We start from the raw sequence: 12,977 nt of genomic DNA, 5'->3' as shown, positions 1-12,977 counted from the left end.
GCATACATAGAATCTTATTCTACAACTAGTAGACAGACAATTTCTTATTTGTGAAAACTGAAAAGTGGATATAAGATAGAATCCTTCACATCAGAAACAGCTTTTAGATATTTGTAAAAAAGGCACAAATGCCTGAACTCTTCAGCCTTTGCCTAGTCACGCTTCATGCTTATAATATATACCAAAATTAAATAAATGTCAAAGGTTTAAGGACATTCTTCTTCTTCTTCTATATGCTCAGGAGATACATGTACTTACCACAGTCATGGTGTTTCTCAATGACTTCCAGTTTAAGCAGAGTCCAGTCAGTGACTACTGCTTAACAGACAAAAGATAGACCTTTCAGTGAGATAAAAAATGTTTCAGTTGAACTATTTTTTTTAATAAATTCAGTCATTCTCAAAACCACCATATGCTTCTTTCATTTAAACATTAATTCCAATGATGATCCTCAACTGAAATTTTCTAACCAAAAGGAAAAGAATCACTCACAAATTCCGAGTTTTGACAGGTAGCCATAATCCCAAATCTTAAAATACTGGAAACATAGACATCAACAACTCACTGGAAAGCCATTTAAAAGTAAATGATGGCTAAATTACACCTTGCTAAAAAGGATTTATATATTTCTTTCTACACATGCCAATATTTAAAAAGGTATTTAAAAAGGAAATTTGAACAACAACATAATGTCTACTAAATTTGAAAAGTTACATTATAAAACATAATTGGTGTATTTTTTTTTTTTTTCCTGCAGAGTAGTATATCCATCCAAGGTGAAAAAATAGCCTGGTGAAATGAAACACATTTCAGTTCTTGAGATGAAATCATATCCATGCAATGCTCAGTTCCATTGGCATGAGCATTCTATAGGTTCTTGAATGACATACATAATTTCAGTGCCATTTCCTGAGCAGTGTAGTGGCACAGTCAGATTACGTGTTCCATTTTCTCGACAACATTTACAGAATCTTAAATGGCTATCAATATTGACATTGAAAATTGTTGCAGACGGGCATTTTCCATCACAAGAAGCCACATTTATCTATGAGTAAATAAAGAACTGTAGTTAGACATCTCAGGTTTTGTTTTCCAGATTTCAAACTTCTTTCTGATTAAAATCCATTTTAATACTTGAAAAGAACTCTGGTTTTAAAAGTTATCTTCTAAAATTCATTCATTCCAAACAGAGATACATTTTTTAAATAAAGCATTTTGGTTGTATTCTGTCTTAACCTTGAGCAAAACTTTGTGCTGTGGATACCAAAATCGTATCCTTAGTTTACAAATGAATAATTTCAAAACAACATATCCAAATTCACGTCCGTTTCATGTTCACTGCTGAAAAGTTACATTCTACTAAGCAAAACAAAGGATAGTCTATCATTCCTTTTGAACGTTCAAGAGGAAAAGTGTATCAGTGCTAAAGCTTTTCCTTTCTTACTCATACTGCTCACAACTAAGAGCCCAACAACACTAGCTGTGTCATCACTGTAACAAATATATTAGCAAAGTAGATTTAGTGTCAAACAGCAAGGGGAGAGACAGGCTATAAAATTATTTATTTGTGCCCTAGACTTCATCCGAGCTAGTCTTTCTCTCACTATTATATTACATGAAGTCTTCATAGGTAATATTGTAACAGAAAAGAAATTAGTAGTTTTTAATTAAAACTTCAGCCAACATTGATATACTACGAAATCAGAATTGGCCATATTAGACCTAGTTTTTTGTTGTTGTTTGTGTTTTTTTATTTGGTTGTTTGTTTTTTTCATGGTAGTGTTTCAATCTGATTTCTTATTCAGGTGAAGCCTGTGAAAGGTACTGTGATCCACACCCTCCAAGTGGTGTCTGAACAAGTGAGACATATCCAAACAAATTATATCAAAAGGTTAATCTTAAGGCTTTCATGAAATTTGACAGGGAACAAAAAAAAATAGTATATTAAGATCTTGTCCTAATCATTAATAATCTCATTTACTAATTAATTAAATGTAATCATGCTCAGCCATATCAGAAGTTTGACAGCATTAATCTGGTCAAAGAACACAGATGTAGCTCCAAACCAGCCACAGCCACAGCAGATACTGCCATTTGATAGGCCAAAGACTTACAATGAAATAAGGTCCCAGGTATTTTTGTGGTAGGAGAACTGGAAGGGGATGGAAGTAGAACTGAGGAAGTCAGTAGAGATTATGTGGACATTAAAATGTGGACATCCTTCTGGTGAAGGTTGAAGGAATCTGAGCTAGCAGCAATAAATTAAATGGGAAAGAAGATGCTGGGGAAAGGGGCTTGTAAGATGGATGGAGGTGAGATGGGGCTTCTTTCTAGATGTTTTTTAGAAGGTGCATAGACGTGGAAGGAAAGATAAAGAATGTATGGTAGGAAGTCAGAAGAAGCAAGGCTTAATTCATTGTGTCATTCATGGAATGACTCAGTGAACATTCTCATTGCTCTTCCCTGAATCCTCTCTAGTTCTGCAGCAAGGTAGGGAGACCACAATTGCACAGAGGACTCTTGATAGTATTGCACCATTGGCTCTTAAGAGACGCTAGAATGAGTTTGTTGCCATTCCCTGTCCTATTTGCTAAATGTCCTATTCGCTACTTTAAAAACCTATGAGTTTTGACTACATTTTTCTTCTTAATATTATTTGCTTTAGTCAACACCATGTATTTGTTTTGTCATATTGGTGTCCCCGGCTTGCTAAAGTAACTGTGAAGGTCTCCACAATCTTCTCTGCTCTTAACTATGGCAAAAAATTTTAATTTAATCTACAGATGTATACTCCCTAATTACCTACCTTTCTTCTAAAACTAAATAAATACACCACACATGCTTATTCCTCCAGTTAAACCTCAGGTATGTCACTGTTGTTCTTCTGTCAGGCTGGAAATTAACCTGCCCATCTTTCAAATTGTGATGCTGTTTCACATCTTCCCTTATGACTGGTTCTTCAGCAGAATCTTATCAGAACCATTTCAGAAGGCTCAAGATATTGTGTCAATTGCTTCTCTTTTAAGTGCTACATGAGAAGCCCATTTGCTCCTCAGACATGTCCTGGGTTTTATAGATGGGGCTACATCAAAGCTGACAAATAAGATATGTGAAGCAGACTCATAAATAAATGGGATCATGAATTTATGATATGGAGACATGCTATGTGGAGGAGAGGACACACAGAGTAAAGGTCTTAAAGAAGAAATATAGCAGTGTTTCCATCACATCCTAAGTGGAAGCATTTCTACTCCTCTTGAAGAGTGGGATGTTATTTCATGGTGAAGAGTTCAGTGCCCTTGTTAGTTATAAGCAATTATGGTGTGTACTTTTCATTTGAAGCCAGATGTTTTTCCAGGTAGGAGGACTCAGTCTTTCAGCGACAGGAACGGCTAACTTTAATCCATTTACGAGTAGAATAACATTCCTGGGGTCAAAGGTCTGCTTTTGAGAAGATAGCAGCATTTTTTGTTGCTTGTTGATAGGCATAACCCATTTCTAAATACTTGGTTTGGTACGCCATAGGCCCGGCATAAAACACAAGTTTTTTTTATGCTTACCGGGCTTTGACTTATACAGTCATTTTTTCTTATAGTTGTCCTGATTGTCATTTTCTGGCAAATCCTTTCTTCCTTTTTGCCTGATAAAATATAAAAAGAAGGCATATTGAATCAATATACTTTTTGTACTATGTTTTTGTTAATAAAAAGTTAAATTATTAAAATAAATTCAATGATTACACATTAGTTTCATTAATGTACACACTGAAACTATTACTTTCATAATTATTTTTTTTAGAAAAAACTAATATATTAATAAATACTTTCAGGAATTATTGATTTTTTAGCTGGCACATATGAGGCATCAACCTGTGCATTAATCTATACAGATTTTATAAATACAAAAATATTAATATGGTTTAAAATTGTCCATATGGCAAGATAAGTATAATACTAGTAACTAAGAGAAAGATCAAGTAATTTTGAATAGTGATAGAATTAATTCTCTTTTTAATGGGAATATTAAAAGTATGATTTTGTTTCTGCATTTTAGAAGATATTCAGAACTTGATATTTGAAAAGATAAAGCTGTGAATGTGATTACAACTTTGATGCTACTATGGCTGCTTAGAATTTAAGTAGAATGATATCCAATATTTTTCTTACAAAGAGATCCTTGAATGAAGCTTTGAAAGAGAAAGATGCATATATTTCCTAAATAATGGTGCAGCTTTTACCATCCAGAACTGAACCATGTAGCATCTAGTCAGCATATAGATCCAGGATTATGAAAATACTGCATTTTATCAGTATGGTCTGGGAGATATTGATAGGAGAGCTTTTCTTTTATTTGAAAAATAAAGCCGTACAGTGCAAAGCCATTTTTTAACATAACAAAAATCATAATATAATACTGAAATAATTAAACATAAAATCTTCCATGCTGCACTCCATACCAGACTGTTTGCTATTACTATTTGTGTAACAGAAATTATTTAGATCTCCAGTTCCAGTAAGCATCAAAATCATCTATTTGTTTTCCTACGTGGACATTCTAGGCATACAGTTTATAAAATAATAACCACTATACAGCAGTCTCTTCACCTTTAGCACATGCGTGCATAGTCAGGTGTACACAAAAAGCACAAGTTTTCTTCTGAGCACTTTTATAAGATTAATGAGCTCTGAGTAACCAAGATATTCTGCAATCATAGCTTCAGTGGGTATCTGAAAATTAGTCTGCCTCCATAATACATCTAGCTTTTAATTTAAGCATTGCAGGATCAAACAGGATTCTCTTGTGGAGCTAGGAGATGACTGTAGGACCAAAACTGTTAGCCTGCAGCATCTTGCTTTTCCTTCCTCAGCAACACTAGACAAAAAGTATTCCTACGATTTTTCCATCAGAAAGCTTTTGCCATCGTGAATGTGCGTAGATGACACAATCCTTATATTTCTACAACTCATACAGATATATGACATTTCAGCATATAAGGTGCTTATGTCTAATGAAAACTTCTCTGCTGCTATACTTTTCTCTCGTCCGCTTTCAACTGTCAAAAAGGTCTTCATTCAGTATTAGGTGTACTTGTTTCACTTGTTCCTTGTTTGAGTAAGGAATCTTACTAAAATTTCTGTGACTTATCATTAAAAGCAAAGAGTTATGACCATAATGCGACAGTTCTGTAACCTCCCACAATTACTGCTGTAAAGAGTATTTATTAATGCGTGATTGTACTTTGAGGATTGTATGTTTTTTTCCCCCAGCATTTCCATAACTTTGCAAAACATGCTATTCGTGACAAAGAAGTACTGTATAAATCCATATCTACAAAGATGAGATAGGGCAGTAATGTGCACTTTTGATCTATTTTAAGGCAAAAACAGTTTAGTCATTAACTTCAGAGACATAAACATGAGATCAGAATCTCTTAGTAGCAGTATTAAGGATGATGATATTTTTAAAAGTAAAATAATTTCTTATTATAACTGTATATTATATAGCTATTTCTTATTATGTACTGTACCTTGTACAGTAGGTCCATGTAATAAAACCAATTTTAGAAACAAACAGGAGGAAGAACCATCTGCAGCATATAACATAAATGGATGAACATAATTCTGACAGGTGTTGAGCAGTGAACCCTAACCAGGTTTTAAAAAGTCACTGATTTAGGAGGCCAGCAGGAGATCAGCATCTCCCAGCATCAGGCCCAATACCATTAAATGCATTTAATGGTGATGACACCTATATGCATATATACATGCAGTGCTTACACTATTATTAAAATAAGAAAATACATTATTAAAAATAATACCTGGTTCACAATTAATACTATCAGTAGGCACTACTGGACTAATGGCAAAGGGTAATAGACCCAATCCAGAACCTGGTAGAACCATTAGGAATATAAGTTTCTCGTGAAATAAAAACATATTTATATAAATCACATTTCATTAATTCTTACACTGCCAATTGCAATTTTTCTTTTAGCAAAAGATGATGAGCTTTCCTGTTAGTATTCCAAATTTAGAAACTGTAGCTGCTTCAAGTCTCACTAAAGATGTCCTAAACTTTAGTAATAATCTCCTGATTAACACAAAACTGGAATGATGCTTCCTTGTAGACCAAACTTTTGCAATGAGTCTCTCTATGGCAAGGTAAGAATTAAATATATGCACTCACTTTGCATGCACTGAATCAGGCTCTTCCAGAAAGACTATTTGTTCCCATTAAAACCCCAAGGTTTTGCAAGCTCTATTTACACATACTGTTTTTATCTGCTTCACCACTGGGCACATGCTATTAGTTAAAAATAAAACAAAAATAAATATAAAATAGCGTATAAGTGTATGGATCATATATATTTTTAGCAGCCACCTGAGTAAGAATTTCTGAAGTATAACAACACCTTTCCTGAGGCCACAGAATATGGCCAAAATTATAAATCTTCCTAGTCAACAGATAATCAGTAGCCATTAATTCTTTAAGATAATTTTCTAAATAAAGCCAACCCATTTTTTCTGGTTTTAGTTAAAGATTTTTCAACATAGCTTATTGCATTAGAGAAAGAATATTGATTCATAAGATTTTAGCACAATTCTGGTGTGTTACTTTTCTCTGCTGATTCTCATTCAAAAAAAAAAATGGTATTTTGTTATATCAAAATTGCTTCTATTTTCTATGCTATGCATATTATAGAGCAACAATACTTGCAGATCACTTCCAAAGCTTTACATAATTTGGAAACTAGAGTATTGCTCTATATTTTATAAATATGAATATTTCCCCTTATATAGCCAAATCATTTAGCTTACAAACACACGTGTAGCTAATCCATTGCACTTCTGAATTTTACTCAATACCAGTGCAATATACTTACAAGTCTGCGACTTTCTATTCAATATTTTTAAAGCCTTGTTTAAAAAAAAAAAATCCAAAGACTACTTTTTCTGTACATTTTAACTCTGATATTGAACACAAAAAGATCAAAAAAGGGAGGTAGTAATTTCTGTAGCATTCAACAAGTTCTTGCTCTATGTAATTAATTTCACAGAACAGTGTTTTATTTTTACATCTAGATGATTATTGAACTTGATCAGAAAAACTTTCCTAAACAAAACTGCAGAGAAAATTAAAGATTGTTCTCAGCCTGTTCTTAAACTTTAAATAATGAAGACTTCATGTGTTCATAAACTTATGTAAACTTTGGTAAACATGCATCAAAATACATTCATCAAATTTTAAAGTTACACACACAGAAAATGTGAATGTATTTCCAGATATTAAAAAGTCAATTTTATATAAGAATTGTTAACATCAATACTACTCAACTCCCAATGACTTTTCCTCATTTGGGATTGAAATATATTTTCTACAGTGGAAAGAAATAATTTTCAATTAAAAATATTTTATTTCAGTATTTTGGCCCTGGAAAATACACAGCAGTGAAACAGAATAAATAAGTATGTTTGGAGACTTAACATCAAATTAAGTATCAATTTTAGATGGAAAATATTTATATTTTATGGTGAACCTAATTTAGGCAATATTTTAGAGTCTGCTTAGCAATAAAGGTAATCTTTTAATTATTTTAATTGAGATAACTTTTCATCTTCTACAGGTTATATTTGGAGAGATTTGGTTATACTCCAGAACATTAACATTACAAACCACCAAGTCAGCAGCCAAATGAAGCGAGACCATTTAATAAGAGTAGTTAAGTAACTATAACAATTTTGATTTGTGTAGGGACAGCATGCTTTTTCCTTCTTTGTGTCCCAGCAACAGGTTAAAAAACACAGCCCTCCAAAACCAAAGCCAAACTAGCATTTACTGCAGCCTTCATCACTTACAGGTCTTGCAGCAGCCATCATTATATGTTTGCACAATTCCTCCGTTCTAGAGAAATAAAAGAAGAATATATCAAAAAAGACTGTGCCCAATGCAAAGGTGTATTTTATCTCAAGAGGTTCCATGTTTTAAAGATGTCCAACTAATAAGAAGTAATATCATCTAAATCAACAGAATTGCACAAATATGCATCAAATGTTTGGTTCACAAATTCTTTAGTCTTTAACACCGAAAATGAACTCATCCCTGGTTATCTGACCTGATCTAGTATCCTTTGAATAAGCCACTTAGTTTCTATAAGCCGTTTTTTATATTGCCCATTATCATCTATTTCACCACCAGTGAGATTTAGCAGGAAAGTTTAAAAAATTCATTTATGTAACTTTGTGGATGATGTAAAAGGATTTACACTGCTTATATACCTAGCAGAAAATTAGTACCTAATAAGGAGCTATTTACAACATTAGATATATATATGCATGTACGTATATATACATATGCACACACTTTTGAAACAGAACATGAATTGCAGAATTTCACATATATCGATGTGCTCAATTATTTTTTCTCAAACAGTAATAGTCTTTGCTATTTTATTTTCTAAAGTCACTTGTTAGCCAGAAAGTAAAAATGTATCAAAGTGGAGAAAATGTCCTTGTAAAATTAAAAGAAAGGGCGAGGGAAAGAAAGACAGAAAGAGAGGCTGCCGTCTATCAGAATGTGTGCAAGGAAGAAATATGTCCCCACAGTTTTATTGCATAGCCCAGAACTGTGTGTAAAGCAGACAACTGAACATCAATAGCACTTTTACAACAAAAGACCAAAGCTTCCATTTGTAAGGTTCCGTCGTTTCATGCATATGTGCATTTTTTATCTCATTACAGAAAAATTACTAAGTTGTTCAAGAACTTCTTAGACGAGCACTTAAACTCAGCCTCTTAAATCTGTATTTGTTCCAAAGTTATCCTGAGCTGTCAGAAGAGCTTTCTCCTGGATCAAGTCTACGTTTAGCATCTCTGAAAAATAGGTCAGCCTGATTCAGGAAGTTAATTTTAGTGCTCTGTTCATTACAATCTCAACTAGAATTATTAAGGAAAGATCCTAATAGATAGTGACAAAAGGGTTCCAAGGAAGAAACTCAAGGATAAAGTTAAAGTAGAACAGGCATTAATTTTAGATTGAATGCCTTCTTCATGACTGGAAGAAATAAGGAATTTTAAACAAATGCAGTGGACACATAAGAGTTGGGCTAAATTTGTAATGTGTAGTCAAGACAGCGATGTTACTTACACTCTCTACATGTTTTTTTGTTTGTTTGATAGCTTATATATGGTATGGTACACCACAAGTGCAAGAACTAGAAATATGAGAAGTATTATAAAATTAGGGAAGTACCAAATTACAAGTATACATTTTTAAAACAAATTTATAATGTACATGAAGCATCCACGTTCTTTAAATCAGCTTATATGGGCATGCCAAAATTACATTTTTAGATATATGGTGTAGGTAGATACCCTTTCAAGTATGATAAATACTTTTTGTTATGTCATACAAAGTTTAGTTTAAGAGATAATAAAGTTTATATACACATGGTCATCCTTCTAATCCTTGCATTGCTTAAGTAATTTTTAATATAGTTCGCATTTATATGCAAGATTTCTGAACTGCTTCATCCAATTTATTTAATATATATGCACTATAAACTTAAAAGTATTATTCTGAACTGAAGTAAGAACTAGTGATTAGCACTTTATATAGTGGTATCTCAAGCGCAACACAAATTCAAGAATATTTCAAAAGCAGTTTATTTTATTTATTTTTAAAGCCCGAAAGGAGTTTCTGTGCTCCTCACAGATACTGTTAGTCAAAATGCAAACAGAAAAATAGAAAACAAGACTGTACGTTGATCACTTACATCTTATAACTTACCACTTTTTTAAGTTTAAAAAAGCACACAAAGTATGTGTGCATTTTCAAGTGTAGGCGAAACTCCATACTGAAAGATGAGTTACTGTTACTCACCTCACCCAAAGTACAAACCTTTGTACACTCAGTGTCATTGAAAGGGGGGCAAACCACACCAGAGCCCAGTATCATAGCCCCCGCAGCAGTCTTTGTACACTTGTAGTTTGTGCAGTTGGTGCTCCAAGTGCTTCCTTCCTGAATGTGTAATACAAAACTGTTGTCAGCAAATAAACACATTTCGGCTATATCTCAACTCCCAGATGTCTGTACAAGTCTTGCCTTCATGCTGCAGTACCTACTGGAGTGGGAAGTTTGTTACACGTTTACCCACACCAGCAAAGACCATCCTTTAACTGCAGTGGCGGCTCCTCCCTGGAGGTACTGGGTGTATGTACTAGAGCAAAATGAAAGGGGTCCGTGCCAGAAAAAAAAGGGTAATGCTTTCTTTTGCTCTAAAAGCAATGGAAAGCATGAACCAAGCCGTGGCTACATCTAAATGTTCTTGTATGTGGATGCTGGAATACACCAGTCAGATTCTGAAACCCAGTGGCTCTGTTTGCATACTTGCTTGCTGTAGAAACCAGAAATGGAGAGAAGAGTGGCCCTGGGAAGAGGGGGACACAGAAGTCCTGATGTGGACCCAGAAGCCCAAAAGTACTGCCAACTCATCTCAATCACAGGATATGACTTAGAGTTACAATTCAACCTCTACCTTGCACTTAGAACATATCCAGCCTTAAGTAAATGATGACTTTACCTGTCTTTGTGGAAGATATTACAACCAATAAAATGAAACACAGTATTCATCTGCTGTGAAATGGCAAGTCTATAAATAAACATAATTTTTCCCTATTATTTACCATAAACAGCCCATAAGTGCATTAGCAACAATAAGGAAGTATGAAACAAGACTCACTGCATGAGTTAACTAAGTGACCATCAGACACCTGTGTTTATCATCTCGTTATACTTATCTTCTGTCCCTCTCCAGAGGCACTTACCTCATATACAATTTGTGTGCCATTATCAGTGTGAAAAAAACAGGACACATTTAGACAGGTACCACAGCAACTATGATGACTGGAGGAAGGAATATATATTTGATGCTAGAAGGAAAAAAAAAAAAAAAAAGGCATTTTTTTGTAAACATACAGTATATAAAAATTCATTGAATTCTGAAAATAAAAATACCAAGAGAAACAATATGGATGGATGGATGGATGAATATATTCATGAACACTACTAAACATCACCTCTTAAAAGAAGCCTGGAGTCACAGAAAATATACATCATCACTGTTAAGTTTTCAAATTCTTTCTGAGCAAACTAGACTAGCAAAAATCTGCCCTTTGATTTTTGTCCTAATTGTGAAGTTGTGCTTACAAATTGCATCATTCCACTGTTTAAAGTATACTTACAGCTTCACATTGCTGGGAACAGTTCACTGTTGTAAAATGCATGGCATTGTATCCCGTGTTGTGATCTTTTTCTTCTAAACACTGTACAGTATAACAAAGGTCTCCATCCAAGTACTGAATCACCGATTGTCCAGGATTCAGTACAGTTACTTCTTGGAAGATGCACACATCATCCTTTTCTGACACCAAAAGAAAAACATGTTATGAGTGAAAAAAAAAAAATAAAAAATCATCAAGCAAGTTAAGAGAATCTCTGTGAGGACAAAAGTAGGGCAAAGTCCTATTTGTTGGAAAAGGCTTCCAAGTTTTAGATTTGATCAGTTTGTGGGTTTAATTACCAAACAAAAGAGGGAGGGGGTGTAATTCAGCTCAAAAAAATGTTACAAAGTGCATTACTGACTAAAATTGACAATATTCCTAATGTGGAATTTAAAAATAATAAAGATAATAATAATCTGTTGTTCTTTTTTAAAGAGTTCTGTTTTTAACATTGGGACAATTAAATTACATGAATTATTCTGCACATCATAAAATGTAGCCTTTTTGTCAAGTAATAAAGCATTCCTACAGTTAAATGTGGGACATTAATATATTCAAGCTGCACTGTAAATTTGTGCTTTGCTACCAGAGGCAGTTTAGCCTGGGCTTCTGTCAGGATTATGAGATGCCTCATGAACTCCCATAGACAGTGGGCTGAAATCTAGTCTGCATAAGGTAAATGAGTTACAGAAGGGAGCAGAAGTCTGATCTTAAAATTGGGCTCCTACCCTCATGCTGGCTCATTTGAGATTAATAATGTGCAGAAGAAAAGAAAGGAAGGAAGGAGGGAGGGAAGGAAGGAAGGAAGGAAGGAAGGAAGGAAGGAAGGAAGGAAGGAAGGAAGGAAGGAAGGAAGGAAGGAAGGAAGGAAGGAAGGAAGGAAGGAAGGAAGGAAGGGAGAAAGGGAGAGAGACAGAGAGAGAAAGAAAGAAAGAAAGAAAGAAAGAAAGAAAGAAACAGAAAGAAAGAAAGAGAAAGAAAGAAAGAAAGAAAGAAAGAAAGAAAGAAAGAAAGAAAGAGAAAGAAAGAAAGAAAGAGAAAGAAAGAAAGAAAAAGGAAGGAAGGAAGGAAGGAAGGAAGGAAAGAAAGGAAAAGAAAAGGAAGGAGGAAGAAGAAGAAGAAGAAGAAGAGGAAGAGGAAGAGGAAGAGGAAGAGGAAGAGGAAGAGGAAGAGGAAGAGGAAGAGGAAGAGGAAGAGGAAGAGGAAGAGGAGAGAGAGTATGGACAGTTTTAATACACTCCCTATGCCTCTCAAGACCAAACACAAAATTGATGAGTTTGCAGACAAAATATAATATTAAGTAATGACAGCATAATTCTATATCTTGGTAGACATCCATAACAAAAGATTGTTAAAATTGAGAGAGTGATTATCACCCTATTTCTTCTTTCTTTGTATGCCCTTTGTAGTAAAATTTAAAACCAAGCAGACATGAATAAAAAGTTACCACAAATGTAGTGAGTGCATCCACAAGCACTGTAAATGCTACTGTCTATTTTTTTAACTTCTCCCTGAGTGTAAAAAGATAAAAGAATTTGCAAAGTCACACACAAATGTATTTCTCTAAATTTCTCTAAAAATCTAAATTATTGCTTTCATCACTTTCACCCTTGCTTCCATAGAAGAGTAAAATCGCAGTGTCCTCGAGAAACAATAGCACATTCAAAAATATTCAATGTATTTATCTCTTTAAATAAG

The 12,977-nt window shown here is 34.0% G+C and overlaps 1 protein-coding gene across 1 annotated transcript in view; it reads right to left on the bottom strand.

Moving 5' to 3' along the window:
* Positions 1-664: 664 nt before the first annotated feature.
* Positions 665-12,977, bottom strand: part of OTOGL (otogelin like) — a 92,646-nt gene continuing 80,333 nt past the window's right edge. Inside the window, 7 exon segments of the mRNA XM_040544770.1 lie at positions 665-1,045; positions 3,561-3,640; positions 7,857-7,902; positions 9,898-10,017; positions 10,824-10,928; positions 11,241-11,419; positions 12,727-12,790. Coding sequence (XP_040400704.1) covers positions 845-1,045; positions 3,561-3,640; positions 7,857-7,902; positions 9,898-10,017; positions 10,824-10,928; positions 11,241-11,419; positions 12,727-12,790 — 795 coding nt within the window. The 3' untranslated portion in view covers positions 665-844.

Source organism: Cygnus olor, chromosome 1 (genome assembly GCF_009769625.2).
Source record: "Cygnus olor isolate bCygOlo1 chromosome 1, bCygOlo1.pri.v2, whole genome shotgun sequence".
Classification (NCBI taxonomy): Eukaryota; Metazoa; Chordata; class Aves; order Anseriformes; family Anatidae; genus Cygnus; species Cygnus olor.
Note: the sequence above shows the minus strand (reverse complement) of the source record. Positions and strands in the feature narration are given on the sequence as shown.